This window comes from Saccharomyces eubayanus, chromosome VII (genome assembly GCF_001298625.1).
Source record: "Saccharomyces eubayanus strain FM1318 chromosome VII, whole genome shotgun sequence".
NCBI classification, from domain to species: Eukaryota; Fungi; Ascomycota; class Saccharomycetes; order Saccharomycetales; family Saccharomycetaceae; genus Saccharomyces; species Saccharomyces eubayanus.
In genome coordinates, this window is record NC_030982.1 from 646,535 (window position 1) to 658,607 (window position 12,073).

The 12,073-nt window shown below is 40.6% G+C and overlaps 6 protein-coding genes across 6 annotated transcripts; 5 read left to right on the forward strand and 1 right to left on the reverse strand.

The window, feature by feature from the left end:
• Positions 1-59: 59 nt before the first annotated feature.
• PRP31 (U4/U6-U5 snRNP complex subunit PRP31) lies at positions 60-1,544 on the forward strand (the record flags this gene model as incomplete). Its single annotated transcript, XM_018365202.1, has 1 exon — positions 60-1,544. One exon carries the CDS (start codon positions 60-62, stop codon positions 1,542-1,544), a length of 1,485 nt encoding a protein of 494 aa, XP_018222302.1.
• Positions 1,545-1,908: 364 nt separating this feature from the next.
• DBF2 (serine/threonine-protein kinase DBF2) lies at positions 1,909-3,630 on the forward strand (the record flags this gene model as incomplete). The annotated part of the gene is made up of 1 exon (XM_018365203.1): positions 1,909-3,630. One exon carries the CDS (start codon positions 1,909-1,911, stop codon positions 3,628-3,630), a length of 1,722 nt encoding a protein of 573 aa, XP_018222303.1.
• A 495-nt stretch (positions 3,631-4,125) lies between these two features.
• On the forward strand, positions 4,126-5,643 carry DRN1 (Drn1p; the record flags this gene model as incomplete). Its single annotated transcript, XM_018365204.1, has 1 exon — positions 4,126-5,643. One exon carries the CDS (start codon positions 4,126-4,128, stop codon positions 5,641-5,643), a length of 1,518 nt encoding a protein of 505 aa, XP_018222304.1.
• A 259-nt stretch (positions 5,644-5,902) lies between these two features.
• On the forward strand, positions 5,903-9,217 carry VAS1 (valine--tRNA ligase; the record flags this gene model as incomplete). Its single annotated transcript, XM_018365205.1, has 1 exon — positions 5,903-9,217. One exon carries the CDS (start codon positions 5,903-5,905, stop codon positions 9,215-9,217), a length of 3,315 nt encoding a protein of 1,104 aa, XP_018222305.1.
• Positions 9,218-9,402: 185 nt separating this feature from the next.
• On the reverse strand, positions 9,403-10,074 carry RRP46 (exosome non-catalytic core subunit RRP46; the record flags this gene model as incomplete). Its single annotated transcript, XM_018365206.1, has 1 exon — positions 9,403-10,074. The coding sequence occupies one exon, from the start codon at positions 10,072-10,074 to the stop codon at positions 9,403-9,405; it is 672 nt and encodes a 223-aa protein (XP_018222306.1).
• A 263-nt stretch (positions 10,075-10,337) lies between these two features.
• Positions 10,338-11,282, forward strand: TPC1 (thiamine transporter TPC1; the record flags this gene model as incomplete). Its single annotated transcript, XM_018365207.1, has 1 exon — positions 10,338-11,282. One exon carries the CDS (start codon positions 10,338-10,340, stop codon positions 11,280-11,282), a length of 945 nt encoding a protein of 314 aa, XP_018222307.1.
• Positions 11,283-12,073: the final 791 nt, after the last annotated feature.

The window sequence follows — 12,073 nt, forward strand, 5'->3', positions numbered from 1 at the left end:
TGAATGCAAGATATCAACCACTTGGAAACACTGATTGAAACATCATAGGTAAAAGCAATATGTGCACTGAAGAGGACTATATCGATGAACTTGATGCCGATTTCGGTGAAGAAAGCAGTGCTGAAGAAGACGTAGCGCAAATCCGGGAGACTATGAAAGGAAATGATCAAACAAAAGAGTGTGACCCATTCACAATTTTACAAGATATTATAGAATCATACAAGACGTTGCCACAAGTAAGTCCGGACGAATTACCTCTATCAGAGATATCACAAATTTCACCAAAAATTGTCAAAATAAAAAAAGTTCTAGAACAGGAGGATATCGATTTCATAAAGATGCTGCCGTGCTTAAACGCCATCGTTCCACTCATTAAAAACGATATAAAATCATTGCACAATTTTCTGATTCTATTATACAGGGACCGTTTCCCTGAACTATCTTCATTGATACCGTCACCGTTACAATACTCAAAAGTGGTAACAATACTGGAAAATGAAAACTGGTCAAGGAATGAAAGTGACAAGTTATCCATTCGTCTAGAAAATGAGGCAAATTTGACTAAAGAACAACTTCTTGTCCTAACAATGTCGTTAAAAACATCTTTTAATAATGAAAAGCCCTTGGTTGATGATTCGAAGAAGCTGGTTTTTGAAGCTGGCAGCATGCTGTATAATTTATGGGAACTACAAAAAGATGTTGGTCAATATGTAACCTCGAAGATATCACTTATTGCCCCTAATATGTGTTTTTTGGTAGGTTCAGAAGTAACAGCCCAATTATTGGCACATGCAGGGGGGGTTTTGGAATTCAGCCGAATTCCAAGTTGCAACATCGCATCTATTGGGAAGAGTAAGCATCTTTCACACGAGTTACATACCTCAGAGAGCGGGGTACGACAAGAAGGATATTTATTTAATACAGAGCTTATTCAAGATTTTCCAATTGCCATCCATAAACAAATGTTAAGGATTCTATGCGCAAAAGTAACTCTTGCAGCAAGGGTCGATGCAGGCCAACGATGTGGTGATACAAATGCACTTCTAGGCCAGAAATGGAAAGCTGAATTATTAGAAAAAGCCAAGAAGTTATCAGAGGCTCCCAGCATTGCTGAAACGAAGGCTTTACCTATACCAGAGGACCAACCCAAAAAGAAAAGGGCAGGCAGGAAATTTAGAAAGTACAAAGAAAAGTTTAGGCTATCCCATGTTAGACAATTGCAGAATAGGATGGAGTTTGGTAAGCAAGAACAAACTGTTCTTGATACTTTTGGCGAGGAAGTAGGCTTGGGTATGTCAAGTACTTCATTACAGCAAGCCATAGGCGCCACGTCCGACGCTAGAAGGTTTGCAGGCAACCAGGCTAAGCTAACAAAGGTAATGAAACATAGAATTTCCGAGGCCAATCAACAGACTGATGAATACCTGATCTCGTTAGGCCATGACGCAGAGCACATCGACCAGTCACAGTGGGCAGGCCAAGAACCTAAGAAGCCGCGCACCAACCCAAAGAGAGACCAAGATTGGTTTTCACATCATCTATAAGGTCATCCAGCATATTTTTAGTTATACGTTTATGATATAGTTTACCGGAAAGTAGGCAATAGACATCGTTCTACTTCATATTTAAAACCCGAACACCACACACTGATACCATGTATCCTTTTCGGGAAATGTGATTGTTCAAAATGTAAACAGTCCAAGTTTCATGCCAATTCTAGATCATTTAAGGCCCTTTCRATGCTGAAGCTCCTCCCGTGGTTGTTTATCCAGACCTTAAACAGAAGAAGGAATTAAGTTGTCAGTACAATTAATTACTAGAGCAGATACTGGTAAACCAAATTAATTTAAAGAAAACAGTCACTTTGCACACGCTATCTTGTTCAAACTTTTACATCCATAAGTTGAAATGCTATCTAAATCAGAGAAACACATCGACCTTTTGGCTGGGAACATGAGCAATCTGAGTTTCGATGGACCTGGAACTCCTAGAAGCGCTGGACTATTTAACGTCAACCAAAACAATACAAACAGGAGGACGAGGCCTGCCGGTTTTAATGATTCTCCCTCTCCGATAAAATCTTCCCTCTTTCCGCACGAAGACAGTTCCAACATGGACATTGATGAAGTGTCTCAAAGCGATATGGATATCACTAACTCTCCAAAGAAACTTCCTCCGAAGTTTTACGAAAGAGCGACTTCAAATAAAACTCAGAGAGTTGTCAGTGTTTGTAAAATGTACTTTCTGGAATATTATTGTGACATGTTTGACTACGTAATCAGTAGAAGACAACGTACAAAACAAGTCTTAGAATATTTACAGCAGCAAAGCCAACTACCAACTGCTGACCAAGCAAAACTCAATGAGGAATGGTCTTCATACTTACAAAAGGAACACCAAGTCCTGAGAAAAAGAAGATTGAAACCTAAAAACAGGGATTTTGAAGTGATCACGCAGGTTGGTCAAGGTGGTTATGGGCAAGTTTATTTGGCTAGAAAGAAAGACACAAAAGAAGTGTGTGCGTTGAAGATTTTAAACAAGAAATTACTGTTTAAGTTGAACGAGACCAAACACGTTTTAACGGAAAGAGACATTTTGACCACTACGAGATCGGAGTGGCTGGTGAAGCTGCTGTACGCATTCCAAGATCTACAAAGTCTATATCTAGCTATGGAGTTTGTACCAGGTGGCGATTTCCGTACATTATTAATAAACACCAGGTGCTTGAAAAGTGGGCATGCCAGATTCTATATCAGCGAAATGTTTTGTGCGGTTAACGCATTGCATGATTTAGGTTATACACATAGGGATTTGAAGCCAGAAAATTTTCTGATTGACGCCAAGGGGCACATAAAACTAACGGATTTTGGTTTAGCTGCTGGGACGATTTCTAATGAAAGAATTGAAAGTATGAAAATAAGATTAGAAAAAATCAAAGACTTGGAATTTCCAGCATTCACAGAGAAATCTATAGAAGACAGAAGGAAAATGTACAATCAACTGAGAGAGAAAGAAGTAAATTATGCAAATTCGATGGTTGGATCTCCAGATTACATGGCTCTAGAAGTCTTAGAAGGAAAGAAGTACGACTTTACCGTGGATTATTGGTCATTAGGTTGCATGCTCTTTGAAAGTTTAGTTGGATATACACCATTCAGCGGATCATCCACTAACGAGACGTATGATAACTTAAGACGCTGGAAACAGACTTTAAGAAGGCCCCGACAATCAGATGGAAGAGCTGCATTTTCCGATAGAACCTGGGACTTGATAACAAGGTTAATTGCTGATCCAATAAATCGACTAAGATCCTTTGAACATGTCAAACGTATGCCATATTTTGCAGACATAGATTTCAGTACTTTGAGGTCAATGATTCCGCCTTTCACTCCTCAACTAGATAGCGAGACTGATGCAGGTTATTTTGATGATTTTACTAGTGAAGCTGATATGGCTAAATATGCTGATGTATTCAAAAGACAGGACAAACTAACGGCCATGGTAGATGACTCTGCAGTATCATCGAAACTAGTTGGATTTACCTTTAGGCACAGAAATGGGAAACAAGGTTCTAGTGGCATCTTATTTAACGGGTCTGAACACTCAGACCCATTCGCAACTTTTTATTGAGGCGAAGTATGAATATTCTCCTTTATACAATACGACGGCATCAAGTTTTAAACTCCTTAATTGAATTTCAATAAATACCACTAATGAACTTTATTTTAATGAATATATATATATAATACTACATTGCCTATGATTTAAGATTTTAAGCTTATGTTTTACATTTCGCTTTGCTGCTAACAGGTATCTCCGGACTGCACTGTGGTAAACCAAATGAAGAAACAGGAAGGATGAATCTAAGGCCATATTTCTCTTTCCCAGTGCTGTATAGGGTGAACCTACTCGTTTATTCTATAATGTACACGATGGATCTACTGCTTCTGAAAAAAAAATGAGAAAGGAATGGGTGTTAACAACAGCAATTTTTCTTAATAATATATACAAGATATACTACTAACAGACACTTGAATATACAAAAATCAGATGTATAGCCCTCAATAAGCCTCACGGCATATAAACATTCATTTCCTCTTATCTATATTCGAATAATAAAAGAAAATGGCAAGTGCGAAGGTTTTGGTAACTCACATAAATGAAAGCGATGCCGATGAGGCAATCACGAAGGTTAAGAAACTAAATAAAAAATCCGGTCCTTTTGACCTAATGATTATATTCGGCAAGTCATATGGTGAACTGGTTAAATTAAACACTGACGGTTTACCTCAATTGCTATTGATCTCGTCAGACGATAATGACGATGATTCAAATTCAAAGAAAATGAGTGAAGATGTAACATTACTGCATAACTTTGGTACCTATAAACTGGCAAACAATATCACCATTTCTTACCTTGCCTATTCTAATGACGTGCTACAAGAACAAAAGGACACTATTCTGGATAAATTCAGTAAACTTGATAATCAAGTAGATATCCTCATCACACAAGAATGGGGTCTCCCGATTTCCGAGAGAAGTGGAAAGTTATCTGGAAATGAGGTGATCGATGAGTTAGCAAATAAGGTGCACGCTAGATATCATTTTGCGTTTTCTGATGAAAAAAACTTTTTTGAATTGGAACCTTTCAGCTGGGAAGGTGGCCGTTTATCGAGGTTTCTCAATATTCCAAAATATGGATCTGGCAAGAAATGGGCCTATGCATTCAACATCTCAGTAGGTGACGATGAAGAAGTTGAACCTTCCAACCTTATAAGTAATCCCTACGAGAGTGCTAGTTTAAACCGCAAGAAGAGACCATTGGAAATAGAAACAGGAGAAGTGGTTAATCAAGACCGCAAGATTTCTGCCATTGGAGAGAAGAGTGAAATTAAGAAAATGAGAACGATTCTACCAACCAATTGCCATTTCTGCTTTTCAAACCCGAATCTTGAAGACCATATGATAATTTCAATAGGTAAGCTAGTTTACTTAACCACAGCCAAGGGGCCTCTGAGTGTACCCAAGGGTGACATGGATATGTCAGGACATTGCCTCATCATCCCAATCGAACATATCCCGAAATTGAACCCAAGCGAGAAGATAGAGCTGGCACAGAGCCTGTTAGCTTACCAATCCAGCCTTGTAAAAATGAATTATGTAAAATTTGATATGTCTACGGCTGTTTTCGAGATACAGTCTGAACGTTCTGTTCATTTCCATAAGCAAGTTGTTCCTATTCCGAAATACCTGATTTTGAAGTTCCGTGCTGCTTTAGATAGACAGGTTCATTTTAATAACGAAAAGTTCACTAGAAATGCCAAACTCGAGTTTAGATGCTACGACTCTTTTTCCTCAGAAGAGTATCTGGATATTGTTAACCACCAAACCAATAATTACTTGCAGTTCACTGTCTACGAAACTCCCGAATCAAATCCAAAAATATTCCTGGCCAGCTTCAACTCCAGCGAGACAATCGATTTGCAGTTTGGAAGACGCGTATTAGCCTTCTTACTAAATTTACCACGTAGAGTTAAGTGGAATTCTCCAACTTGTCTACAAACCAAGCAACAAGAGTCCACAGAAGCAGAAAAGTTCCAAAAGGCATACAAGGATTACGACATTTCTCTCACAGAAAGCTAAGCCACAGAAGTATGTGCCCATGGATATAAGTATACATGTACATATGCAGATATAGAGTAACATAGCTTTGGAACTTTTTATTGATCTTTTGACTGCAGGATCAAAAAAAAGGAGACCGGGTAAAGTTCTTCGAGAAGGCGCACTGAAAATTTTTTTTTCTAGAAGAGTCACCCATACAGCCTACTGCTGTTCTGAGTGTGTGCTATCACTGAATGTCATCGTTCGGTGTACGTCCTTCGCATGAAATTACTTAGATGGTATGAATAAGTGGCTAAACGTATTACCTACACCATTTACTTCTCGGTTTTTGACCCCTCATTATAGGCGATCTTTACCACTTTGTCAGAACTTTCTTTCAAAGAAACCGTTAACTCATAATCAAGTCAGATTTTTCAAAATGAGCGATCTTGATAATTTACCTCCAGTCGACCCAAAAACTGGTGAGGTTATCATCAACCCAGTAAAGGAAGATGGCTCTCCAAAGTCTCCCAAGGAAATCGAAAAGGAGAAGAAGAAAGCCGAAAAACTGCTAAAATTTGCTGCCAAGCAGGCTAAGAAGAAAGCTGCCTCTACCACTGGTGCTCCTCAAAAGAAGCCTAAGAAGAAGAAGGAAGTTGAGCCAATCCCAGAATTTGTCGACAAGACTGTACCAGGTGAGAAAAAAGTTTTAGTTTCCTTGGATGATCCAGCTTTAAAAGCCTATAACCCAGCCAATGTTGAAAGTTCTTGGTACGACTGGTGGGTAAAAACAGGCGTTTTTGAACCTGAGTTCACCGCCGATGGTAAGGTCAAACCAGAAGGTGTATTCTGTATTCCCGCTCCCCCACCAAATGTTACCGGTGCTTTACATATCGGACATGCTTTAACTATCGCCATTCAAGATTCTTTGATCAGATACAACAGGATGAAAGGTAAGACTGTTCTGTTTTTGCCAGGTTTCGACCATGCTGGTATTGCTACTCAATCGGTTGTTGAAAAACAAATGTGGGCCAACGAAAAGAAGACTAGACACGATTATGGTAGAGAAGCCTTTGTTGGAAAGGTCTGGGAATGGAAAGATGAGTACCACAACAGAATTAAGAATCAAATTCAAAGGTTGGGAGCCTCTTATGACTGGAGCCGCGAAGCTTTCACTTTGAGTCCAGAATTGACTAAATCCGTTGAAGAGGCTTTTGTTAGATTACACGATGAAGGTGTTATTTATCGTGCTTCCAGATTGGTTAATTGGTCCGTTAAATTGAATACCGCCATCTCTAACTTAGAAGTTGAAAACAAAGATGTTAAATGCAGAACTTTACTATCTGTCCCAGGCTATGATGAAAAGGTCGAATTTGGTGTTCTAACCTCGTTCGCTTACCCAGTTGTTGATTCTGATGAGAAATTAATTATTGCTACTACTAGACCTGAAACTCTATTCGGTGATACTGCCGTTGCAGTTCATCCCGATGATGATCGTTACAAGCATTTACACGGTAAGTTTATTCAACATCCATTCTTGCCAAGAAAATTACCAATCATCACTGATAAAGAAGCCGTTGATATGGAATTCGGTACTGGTGCCGTTAAGATTACACCAGCTCATGACCAAAACGATTACAATACCGGGAAACGTCATAACCTAGAATTCATCAACATTTTTACCGACGATGGTTTGCTAAATGAAGAGTGTGGTCCAGAATGGGAAGGCATGAAGAGATTCGATGCAAGGAAGGCGGTTATTGAACAATTAAAGGAAAAGAACTTATATGTTGGCCAAGAAGACAACGAAATGACCATTCCAACTTGTTCCAGATCAGGTGATATCATCGAACCTTTATTAAAACCTCAATGGTGGGTTTCCCAAGGTGAAATGGCCAAGGAAGCCATCAAGGTTGTGAAAGATGGCCAAATCACTATCACCCCTAAATCTTCTGAAGCCGAATACTTCCATTGGTTAGGCAACATTCAAGATTGGTGTATTTCCAGACAACTATGGTGGGGTCACCGTTGTCCAGTTTATTTCATCAACATTGAAGGTGAGGAACACGAAGGAATTGACGGTAACTATTGGGTTGCCGGTAAGACCTTGGAGGAGGCTGAGAAAAAGGCTACTGCCAAATTCCCTAATGCCAAGTTCACTTTGGAACAAGATGAAGATGTTTTAGACACCTGGTTCTCATCCGGTTTATGGCCATTCTCCACTTTGGGCTGGCCAGAAAAGACCATGGACATGGAGACTTTCTACCCATTTTCTATGTTAGAAACCGGTTGGGACATCCTGTTCTTTTGGGTTTCTAGAATGATCCTGTTGGGCTTGAAGTTAACTGGCTCCATTCCATTCAAGGAAGTCTTCTGTCACTCTTTAGTTCGTGATGCTCAAGGCCGTAAGATGTCAAAGTCTCTAGGTAACGTTGTCGACCCATTGGATGTTATTACCGGTATTAAGTTGGAAGACTTGCATGCTAAACTATTACAAGGTAACTTAGATCCTAGAGAGGTCGAAAAAGCTAAAATCGGTCAAAAGGAATCCTACCCTAACGGTATTCCTCAATGTGGTACAGATGCTATGAGATTTGCCTTATGTGCTTATACCACTGGTGGTCGTGATATTAACCTGGATATCTTGCGTGTTGAAGGTTACAGAAAGTTCTGTAACAAGATTTATCAAGCTACCAAGTTTGGTTTAATGAGATTGGGTGACGACTACCAACCACCTGCTAACGAAGGTTTATCAGGTAATGAATCCTTAGTTGAAAAGTGGATCTTGCATAAATTGACTGAAACCTCTAAGGTTGTTAATGAAGCATTGGACAGGCGTGACTTTTTAACATCCACCAGCATCATCTATGAATTTTGGTATTTGATTTGTGATGTCTACATCGAAAATTCCAAGTACTTGATTCAAGAAGGTTCTGCTGTTGAACAAAAATCAGCAAAAGATACTTTATACATCTTACTAGACAATGCTTTGAAGCTGATTCATCCATTCATGCCATTCATTTCTGAGGAAATGTGGCAAAGAATTCCAAAGCGTTCCACCGAAAAAGCTGCCACAATTGTTAAGGCTGCTTATCCAGTATATGAATCCAAATACGATGACGTTAAATCTGCCGATGCCTACGAATTGGTCTTGAACATCACCAAGGAAGCCCGTTCTTTATTATCTGAATACAATATATTGAAAAACGGTAAGGTTTTTGTTGAATCTAATCTTAAGGAATACTTTGAAACTGCCAATGCTCAAAAGGATTCCATCGTTTCTTTAATTAAGGCCATTGATGAAGTTACCGTTGTCCATGAGTCTTCTGAAATTCCAGAAGGTTGTGTGTTGAAATCTGTTAATCCAGAAGTTAATGTACATCTTTTGGTCAAGGGTCACGTTGACATTGATGCTGAAATCACTAAGGTTCAAAAGAAACTAGAAAAAGCCAACAAGTCCAAGAGCAATATTGAGCAAACTATTGACAGTAAGGATTATGAGTCGAAGGCTAATGAACAAGCTAAAGAGGCTAACAAGACCAAATTGGATAACACAGTTGCCGAAATCGAAGGTTTGGAAGCCACTATTACAAACTTGAAGCGTTTGAAATTGTAGATTGAGAACAAATAAATAATGTAATAATATATATGCTATGTATATGTAAGAACGAAAAATCTAAAACTTTATCATATTATATGTCCTTTTCGTTTCAATTTTGTAAATAAACTTTTAGGGTAATAATGTGCGTACATATATGTTTCGATTACATCAAGTTATGTTTTTAGTATATTTAATAATGACTATACCACTAAACGGGGGGATATTTGGTCTTGTATTATCTTTCTGAGATTTTTAACAAGTCCTTGACATTTTTGCTCACCAAGTTCCAGTATGTTAAACAACTGGTCTTCGTTGAAATCACCATTACTATCCAATAAAAGGACATTTTTTACCACTTTACCACCGTCAACAAACTCTAATGCTAAAGTATGAACTGACAGTGATGTCTTCAATTGCTCAGCGGAAGGATTGTCGATGATTTCATTTGAGTCTTTCATGATAGCAATGGGTATGCTTGCGCACATGCTGTTCATAGCGATTCCCGCATCGACTAAAGCCAAGAACGCAGCATTTATACAACAACTTAGCTCTCTTTGGGAGAATTCTGACTCGTCTTCGCCGGATTCCAGGATTTGACAAGTTATTTGACAAAGCTGTCTTGGATAACAATAACGATTGATAATAGGGGTCAGTACCGCACGTAGCTTATCTTCGAGTAGTTTCTCTCTGGTAGTAGCTACACCCTTCGCGGGACGTATGATTACTTCTAATGCTAGCTGTGTGGGTAGTTCTTGTCTTGCCTTTGGTTCAATGGGGCCCGTTACAGAACAAACGATCTTAGTATCTTGTGATACAAATTGAGACGAACCATCTACATGGCCTAGGACACCTACTTCTGCTTGGAAATGCATTTAAACGGAATTTGGCCTGTTCTTTATATTCAGTTGCTAACTACTACGTGATACAACGATATTTCAGGCATCTCAATAAGTTCATCTAATAAATTTTCCGGTATTTTTTTTTTCAGGAACTCGATGCGCTTACTGAGAGAAGCTAGAAAAAAAGAAAAGAAAAGAAAAGAAAAGCAAGAGCTGCAACCCTTATATATAGACAGAGGGGCGCTATTTGATACTTAAAAGATGCTTATGTGTGTTGCAATCAAATATATGCTGGTATGTTCAAGGAGGAGGACTCTTTAAGAAAGGGGCAGAATGTGGCCGTATGGGAAACTTTATTGGCAGGTGCCATGTCTGGGCTCCTAGCCCGGACTGTGACGGCTCCCATGGATACCATCAAGATCAGGTTGCAATTGACCCCGGCAAATGGGATGAAGCCCTTCGGGAGCCAAGTTCTGGAGGTGGCCAAGGGCATGATAAAGAACGAAGGCATCCGGGCCTTTTGGAAAGGAAATATACCCGGTTCATTGCTGTACATCACCTATGGAGCGGGACAGTTTAGTTCGTACTCGTTTTTTAACACATGCTTGGAACCGTTCGGGCTGGGGGCCCGGTTACACAGCCTTGTTGTTGGGGCCCTAGCCGGGATGACCAGCTCCTTTCTATCCTACCCGTTTGACGTGCTGCGCACTCGGCTAGTGGCCAACAACCAGATGCAGTCCATGACCATCACAAGAGAGGCGCGAGACATCTGGAAGCTGGAGGGCCTCCCCGGATTCTTCAAGGGCTCCATCGCGTCGATGGCCACCATCACGGTGACCGCATCGATAACATTCGGGATATACGAGACAATCAAGATATACTGCGACGAAAAGGAAAACACGGCAACGGCAGGTACCAAATGGAAGCTGTCCGCTCTGAACCACAGCGCCGGTACCATTGGCGGGGTTGTCGCCAAGATCTCCACCTTCCCCTTGGAGACGATCCGCAGACGGATGCAGTTCATGAACTCGAAGCACCTGGAGAGGTTTTCGAAGCATTCCGATGTATACGGCTCCTACAGAGGGTCCGGCTTCGCAAGAATCGGCCTGCAGATACTGAAACAAGAGGGGGTAACCTCGCTCTACAGAGGCATCCTCGTAGCCCTCTCGAAGACAATACCCACCACTTACGTGAGTTTCTGGGGGTACGAAACGGCCATCCACTACCTGCGCCGATGCTAACCCGGAGCCCGCGCCACCTACACACACTCACATACATATACAAAATCATATATTCATCACCATTATCATCATCATCACGACCAAGTATAAATTGGCAGCCGTCCGATCCGCGCACCGTCTTCCTCTAAAAACAAAGAAATAAAGAAAAGAGGAATCTCGTGGCAAATGATCTGCACCAATGTTTTTCCGGTTTTCGCCAGTTGCCTGCTGCCCCACACCGGTTTTTTCTTTCTTTTTTCTTTTTTTTCCGCGTGCTCGGCGGGGAGGGGAGTGGAGAGGCGGACAATGAACGAGATCTTCCGATGAAACCAGCGTCAGGGACCACCACACCCGCTTGTCGTTTCAGCACAGCAGCAAGGAGCTTCCAGCTCCGGCCAGAAGCAGGAGCAACAACCACGAAAAAAGCAAGAACTGCGCAGCCATTGCTGCACCCCTGTGCTAGCCACCCGCCTGGTACTTCGCGCACTTTGTATTTCTCCTTTTCTCCTTTTCTTGATTTTTGCTATCTGCTTGGCTCCCCTCCCCTCCCCGGTGGGCGAGTAGCCAAGACATGAAAAAAAATAGAGAATAGAAAATAAAAAAAAAAAAAAAACGTGGGAGATGCTCAACCTCGCCTGATCCTGTAAAAAAAAAAAATCGCAAAAAATAAGCGGGAAAAAAAATGTCAGAATCTAACTTTTAACCTCCGGAGATGATTCACCATCACCATCAGCGCCGATTTTGTTGGATTGCGTGTTTACGATCTATGACTTTTCTGTAAGCTTTTGACTTGCTGTCATCTCTCTCTCTCT